The sequence below is a fragment of the Tachyglossus aculeatus genome, chromosome X1, assembly GCF_015852505.1.
Source record: "Tachyglossus aculeatus isolate mTacAcu1 chromosome X1, mTacAcu1.pri, whole genome shotgun sequence".
NCBI lineage: Eukaryota > Metazoa > Chordata > Mammalia > Monotremata > Tachyglossidae > Tachyglossus > Tachyglossus aculeatus.
Window position 1 is genome coordinate 81,531,028 of NC_052101.1, and position 7,598 is coordinate 81,538,625.

Below are 7,598 nucleotides of genomic sequence, written 5' to 3' on the forward strand. Positions count from 1 at the left end.
TGAATTTCACAAATACAATCTGTTTATCCAGAGCTTTCATAATGAGGAAAAAAACGGCGCCGGCTTCACTTCGCCACATTGTCTATCCCCTCCTTCTCTCAAAATTACCTTCTGGTTCGAGCTTCGGGATGGCCAGGAGAGGTGCCAACTCTTCATTTTGGAATAAAGGGACGAAATGGGGCGGGGTTTGGGGGGGATAGGAAGCGGGGCAAAGCTTGGGAGAGGCAGGTAAGCTGCGGAGAGTTAATGGGCTAAAAGGACCTGCTTTGGAATCATCTTAGTGCCCCCAGCCCTGCTAAAGTTTGGTCAGAGGGCTGGGATAAACGAGGCCGGGAGTCCAAGCTAAAAACCAATCGGGGCAAAAACAATGAGTTCGTGCCACCACTCCCCTCTCGGTAACCCCCAATGTTCCCACGGAATTGGCACCTATGAGGCCAGACCTTGTCATTCATTCATTCGATCGTATTTATTGAGCGCTTTCTGTATGCAGAGCACTATACTAAGCGCTTGCGTTCTATCTTAGTCAGTGAGCGATGAGTGCGCTATGCCACTCGGTTCTCCGCGGGAAAGAGGCTCTGTCGCTGTCCCGAAAGGCCACAGAACTGACACCGAGCCTCAGCTCAGGAGCAGAAAGAGAGTGGCAGACCTTCGTCTAGGAGAGGGGAAGCAAGGAGGTGAAGGGAGGAGACCTGTCAATTGCGACGACGATCTGGATAATTCGGGATAAAAGAACCCAAACTCCTAAATGAACCTCCACACTCCCGTTTTAGCTTAGATGATCCCGGTGCAATTTTCTGTTCCATGAATGCCGGGGAAGAAACGCTTTTTAAAGGAAAATGTAAAGGGCACTCTCCCAGCCCTGGGCCCATTCGGGTCTCTAACCGTTTTATGAAGGGGGAAACCCCCGAAAACCTAAGAAGCCAAGGGGTCGCAAACAGTGACTCCAGCCCGTTTGTCGTAAAATACTTTATTGAAATAAAGTAAATATTTCCGCATGGGTAAGGCTGATTGGCATAAAATGCATTTGGGTTTGGCTATCTGATGGCTCGGACCACTCCACTCCCTCGCCTTGTCCGGCGCCTCAGAAGGACAGACCCAAAACAAGAAAAACCACAACAAAAGGTCTGTCTAGGAAGCACCCGAACCTCAGCAACATTGGCTAGGGCATGCGTATGTCTCCCCGGGAGAGAAGTGGAAGAGAACCAAAATATTAAATACGCCGGGTTCCGCGAGGACGTTAATACTCGATTTCCCAAACCGTTTTTTAGATTAGTGTGCTGTAGTTGAAATTCGGATCCCCTCCCCAACTACTCTTCCCCCTTCCCCCTTCTCTCTCTCTTCTCTCTCTCTCTCGCTCTCGCTCTCTCGCTCTCTGCCTCTCTCGCTCGCTCGTTTTCTCTGGAAGCAACAATGAAAAGTAAAACAAAAACAAATGCGAAGTCACACAGCCTCCTTGGGCTTGGTCCTTATTGTAGTTCCAGGTAAGATCCATCCTGTCCGGAGACCCGAGAGGCAAGGCCGGTTGCGGGAGGGGGAGAGGATGAGGTGACCCCGTCCCCAGCCTGGCAGGTTGCTCTCTGGAGTCTAGGAAGTTGGAAGGGGAAGGGGGGAAAGGGGGTGGGGGAGGTTGGGTGGGGTGGATTTTTTCCCCCTCCGGGTTAACCCAGTCCTCGGGAGGGAAGGTGCCGAAGGGAAAGAAGGCCTCTGGTGGAGTCCTTTGGTTTTGTTGGCGGGGCCGCAGGCCCGGGCGGCGGGAGCGGCTCCTCGGCCCTATCCGTCCCGTCGGCTGGGCTGGGCTGGGCTGGGCTGGGTCCTCCCCGCCGCCTACTCACTCTTCCTGGCTGACTTCGCAGGGCGAGCTCAGGCTCTCCGCCTGCTTCTCCGCCTCTTTGGCCCGCTCCTGCTCTGTCAGCTGTTCGCTGGTGGGGATGGAGTTTTTCTTGGGACGGCCCTTCGGCTTGGTGGGTGACTCGAGCCCGCCGCCCTGTAACACCTGGGGAGGAGGAAGAGGGAACGAGGGTGAGACAGCGCGGGGAGAAGGAACGGAGGCGAGCCCAGAACGCCCCGTGGAATAGGTCTGGGCAGGGATCTGGCCCTTGGCGCCGTCCATGAAAACCGAAACGCTTTCCTGGGGTGGAGAGACACGAGAGTGGGGCCTGCTGGCCCAGGCCGAGTCCCCTACCGGTGCCCACGGGCACCGAGCTTGAGCCTGGGCTTGCTCTGCTCAGTGGTAGTCTTGGGTCGTTGTGGGATCCCGGGCAAGACAGTCCTTGGCGGCCCCGGAAAGCCCAAATTTGATGAGCTGCTACCGAAAACCCGGACCTTTTAAAATGAGTATTATTTGTTTGTTTGTTTGACTTTCCGCTTCACGTGGCCTTCTCCGCAAGTTTTAAGGACAGACTTTTAGGAACTTGGAGAAAGAAAGCGCTTTTTGAGCCCTGGTCCATGTCCACTGCCCCCATCTGAGGGGGCCGCGGCGGTCTCTCTCCCTTAAGGCCGCTTCTGCCCCGCCCCTGCCCCGGCCGCTTCCCGGCCTTCGGAGTAGGTTCCCTACTCCTTTCCCGAGGCTCCTGTTGGCTCTGCCCGTTCCCTGCCGCTGCTTCGGGGCGAGCACCCCGGAAACCCAGGGCAGTGGCTGTGCCCCCATCCGAGCTGCTCTCCCGGGCCAGAGGGGCGCAGCTGGGACCCGGGAGCAAGCTGGGGGCCGCAGGCCACAAACTCACTATTTTCTTCCACTTCATCCGCCGGTTCTGGTACCACGTCTTCACCTGCAGCTGGCTGAGTCCCAGCGATTCGGCGAGGTCTATTCTGCGGGAGAGCGGAGGAGGGGCGACGGCGGCCGTAAAGCCGGGCTGCCACCCCGACGGGTCCGGGATGCCTCCGCCACCCCGCGCTTCCTCCCGCTGGGATTGCCCACGCGGAAGGCGCTGGGGGAGTCTTTCTGAGCCTAGAAGCCAGGACCCTGGGGCCCGTCCCGCCCCGTCCAGCCCGGATCTTCCAGCCCTCAGCCCGCCCGGATCTCAGGACCTGGAGGGAGTCAGGAGGGCGTGCCCCTCTACCCCGCCAATCCCCAGCCCTTCGGCCTGGTACCTGTCGGGCGTGGAAAGATACTTCTGCTTCTCGAAGCGCTTCTCCAGCCCCATGAGCTGCAGCTCGGTGAAGACTGTGCGGCTCCGCCTCCCCTTCTTGGCCTTGGCGCCCGGCTCCGGCGGGCCCGCCTCCAGCTTGCCGCGGAGGTGCAGCTCCAGGGGAAGGTGGGGGGAGGCCGAGCCCCCCTGCAGCCCCGACCCCGCCGCCAGGAGGGCCGAGCCCAGGCCCGAGCAGCCCAGTGGGGCCAGGGGGAACTTAAACACCGCCGCCTGCTCCGCCTTCAACACCGCTGCCGATCGGGAAGGAGAGAGGGGAGAAAAAGAGAGGGCCAGGTTAGGCCCGTCTGGCCCCTCGCCAGGGGAGCCGCTCTGCAGTCAGGACCCGGTCTCACACTTGACCCGAGTCTGGGACGCCCCCATACCCCAAGCCCCCGGCCCCTCGGGCCCTGCCTGAGATGCCCTCCTCAATTCAACTAACGAAGCCACGGGAGTGCTAATGGTTCCGTGGAGGAAAGAAAGCGAGGGACCCCAAAGCAAAAACAGAGAAGGAGATTAGATACCATCCTCATCCTCTCCAGAGGGAGGACGGGAAGTGTCGCCCCCACATTTCTGGGATAAAGGGGGCTTTCGAAGACGAGATTCGCCGCTGCCCAGACAAAAAAAAAAAAAGAAATTCAACCTGCCTGTGCTTGGATCTGTTTGCGAATCGATAGGTGTACCTATGTCTACCAGTTGCGTTCTATCTCTATGTAGAAATAGAGATTGTGCGTCCGTGTGTATGGATGGGTCTGTGTGTGTACGTCTGTGTGTGTAAAATGGTTTTTAATTTGGTATTTCTCTGGTCAATGATAGACCGATGGGAGTGTTTCACGGTCTTTACGTTGGACAGACAATATCCCAGTTAAAGGGATAGCTTGGAGCGGGAAACAGCCTGTGAGTTTCTAGCGATGACTTCTAAATTCGTTTGCCATCATTTTGAAGGGTGATATAATGGCTAAGCAAATCTGTAAACCTGGGTTTTTAATACCTCAGGCCAAAGAGGGTCGCGCTCAAAGGCCTGCGGCTGGTGATTTAGGAAAATCCAATAGCACTCTCCGAGAAGAGTGTATACCCTGGATGCTACTTTCCCGTCAAATTCCATAACATGGAAAAACATGAAACACTGGGATATTTTTCATGGCCTTCTCTAAATGTGTGTCTGTCCCCCAAAAAGGTCAGCAACGAAACTGCAAGGTATGTTTAATCTTTTCGAATCTTCAAAATCTTAAAATTTCATCCTTCGTCCGAATTAAACCAGGCAAAGTCCAACACAGGCAGCGGTACCATTCCCCGAAGCCGGGCCTCAGAGATGGGGAGGAAGTAAAAGGGAGGAAAGAAAGAAAGAAGAGGGGAAGGAGGAAGGGAATAAAATAAGTAAGAACGAGAGAAAAATGAAATCGAAAGAAGAGGAAGGTGTAAGATTAATTTAAAAACCCTATCGAGCTAAGGACAGACTCCTGGTTTTTTGTTTGGAAAATCTCTCGCTGGGAAGAGAAAAGAAGTCAGGAGGCTGTCGGAGAGTTTGCTGGACGGGAGGTTCGAGTCCCCTGTGGCCCCAGCTCCATTATCCCCGAGTTCCCTCCTTCGCTCTTCATCGGGTACACACGCGCGCGCGCGCCTAGACGCGTGCGCACCCAGACGTGCGCGCACCCAGACGCGCGCGCACCCACACTGTGCCATTTCGACTGGGGAGGAAGCCCTCTGCGTCCGGCTTGAGCGCAGCGGGCCGGGGGCTGGAGAAGGTGGGAAGTGGGAGAACGGAAAGGGGCAAGGAGGCGAACGAAAGTTGGGGTTGGGGAAGTTGCGGGAAGGAGGTGGAAGAGAAGTTATCATGCAGAATCCATTTCGGACACATGAGTGCGAATGAAAGGGGAAAAGAGGAGTGTGTGTATGCGGGGGCGGGGAGAGATAAAGTACCAAAAACAGGCTCCACGTCAGCTAGGTGCAGTGGCAGAAGGGTCAGGGAAGAATTTTATGAACCTGGATGGAAACACCAGGGAATGGGTTTTAGGCACTCTGTTCCAAAGCGGTGCTGTTTGAAAGTTAACGGTCTAATAACCCCTTTAGCTCTTCCAGATCATTTCCCATTGGCGCTCTCCGGGACTTAGGACGGCCCTGGTTGTTTGGATCGAGATGCCAACAACAATGGTAACAAAGAAGCCACCCGCTAGCTTGTCCGTGCGTGTGTGTTCTGTGTATGTGTGAGTGTGTGTGTGTGTGTTTACTATGTATGTATGTGCAAACGTGTATAAGAACGTGTGTGTGTGTGTGTTTACATGCGCGTGTTGGAGGAAGGGGGTGCGCGTGCGCGTGTTTTAGAAAAATCAGCGCCTCGGTTCCCTCGAATGCTTCCATGGCCTTAACTCTGCCCTGAGCCCCCCGAAGAGTTGATTGCTATTGATTTCCTTCTCTTCTCTGTTTCTAAGTCTGAATCGGAGCGGGCCACGGACACAGTGACAGCGACTCCATCGGCTGTATGGGGTCGAGAAGCTGGATTTGATCTGTCAGCGTTGACCTGGTAGGCCATAATGTGCCCCGGAGTCTTGCTTTGACGTGGGGAAACAGTGGTGACGGGAGAGTGTGGCTTAAACGGACTCCAAATTATCAAATTTAGGGTCTGAAAATCTGGAAAACCCTGCTTCTCCGCACTTGGAGGCTCCAGCCTCGCTGGGGAAGAGCGGGTGGACGCCGAAACGGGCAGGGGCAGCTGCCTGCGCACTCCAGCCAGATTCGAGTCGCCCACTCTGTCCCCAACAGCCGGGCTCGGTTCAGATCTGGCCGTCCCTACTCCGGAACCCCAATCCCTCGAGTCGTCGGGCTTCGGGCCCAGGCCGAGTGAGGGACATTCTAGAGAAGTCAGTAAACCAGGTAGCCCAGAGCACCTGGGAGAATCGAACCCTCCCATCCCAACCCCGTTCCTACAAAACTGAACAAAATTAAAAGACCCGTGTGGAAGTTGGGAAGATTTCTATTAGCCCCCGGACAGCACGAGGGACGGATTTGGCTGAATTCTTCCCAGCACGACTCGATTGATAAGAAACCAAATTAGCGCTGTTGACAAGAGGGAAGCTACACAGTCCGCGTGCAATTTATAACCTGTACGCTCTAATGTTGTATATCAACCTGCTTAAGGGCGCAGTTATCACCCGGGATTGAAATCGGTTTTCCTCAGATCGTTCATATTAGTGGATCAATAACAGGATAAACCCATTAGACACATCATCCTCCTCCCCGGGTTTCTGGGGACTCTGCTCCTCTTCCCTGACCCTGAACTTGATCCTGGGCCAGGCACTCCCTGAACCTGGACAGTTTGGATGGCGACGGTGGAGCCTGGGGGAGCCGGACAGGGTTGGGAAGCCCCGGGGCTGGGGAAGGAGGGGAGCCCCGACTCTGTCTCTCCCGGGCCAGTCCCAAGGATCTGCACTGCATACCTCGACGCTGGGGTGGCCTTCCTTTCCCTCCGACCCCCTCTCTTCCTGCTTGGTTCCTTCCCTCATTCCCCTCCCCAGCCAGAGCCCGGCGGCTGCACGTACCCAGGTGGCTGTGGTAAGGCCGGGAGGACAGCAGTGCCTGCACGCCGAATTTGAGCAGCTCGCCGGCTCCTGGCGCGGAACCCTTGGGGTCAGGATGGTCAGTGAGGATCTCTTCGATCATGAAGCTCCGATAGCGGTGGGAGCGGTGGTCCGGAAAGGCTTCGGCTGGGAAGTAGTGCGCAGCTCCCAGTTCCAGAGGATGCTGCATCCTGCACTCGGGGTGGACCGACTCCGGCCGGCTAGGACACGGTCCCCGGACCCCTGCCCCGCGCTCTTCCTCCCCTTCTTCTTCTTTTTTCTTCTTCTTTTTTCTTCTTCTTTTTTCTTCTTCTTTCTTCTTTCTTCTTCTTCTTCTTCTTCTTCTTCTTCTTCTTCTTCTTCTTCTTCTTCTTCTTCTCCTCCTCCTCCTCCTCCTCCTCCTTCTTAATCTTCTTCTTCTTCTTCTTCTTCTTCTTCTTCTTCTTCTTCTTCTTCTTCTTCTTCTTCTTCTCCTTCCCCTTCTTCTTCCTCTTTCTCCTCCTCCTCCTTCCTTTCTTCCTCCTTCTCCTCCTCCTCCTCTTCCTCCTCCTTTCTCTCCTCCTCCTCTTCTCCTCGTTCGTCACCGGACCGGATCAAAGCGACTTGGGGTGGCCCCTGCCCCTCGCCCCCCGCGGCCCCTAGGGCTCCCCGCGGGCCGCGGCGCCTCGGGGACTGCTCCGGGGCGCGGGAAGACGCCGGTTCATTCTCTGCGCTGCCCCAGGCGGCCCGGCTGCAGTTGCGCTCCTCCTCCTCCTTCTCCTCCTCCTCCTCCTCCTCCTTCTCCTCCTCCTTCTTCTCCTCCTCCTCCTCCTTCTCCTCTTCTTCCTCCTCCTCCTCCGCCGCCGCCCCCGGAACCTTTTTGGCTGGCCGGGCCGGCAGGCCTCCTGCCCCCCCGGGAAAAGGCGCACGAGCAGCGCTG

At 56.3% G+C, this 7,598-nt stretch overlaps 1 protein-coding gene across 1 annotated transcript; it reads right to left on the reverse strand.

Annotated features, from left to right (window-relative positions):
• Positions 1–1,710: 1,710 nt before the first annotated feature.
• Positions 1,711–6,869, reverse strand: BARX1 (BARX homeobox 1). Its single transcript, XM_038740698.1, has 4 exons — positions 6,662–6,869; positions 3,091–3,379; positions 2,724–2,808; positions 1,711–1,993 (listed from the first exon to the last, which is right to left on the reverse strand). Exons 1-4 carry the CDS (start codon positions 6,867–6,869, stop codon positions 1,829–1,831), a joined length of 747 nt encoding a protein of 248 aa, XP_038596626.1. The 3' UTR covers positions 1,711–1,828.
• Positions 6,870–7,598: the final 729 nt, after the last annotated feature.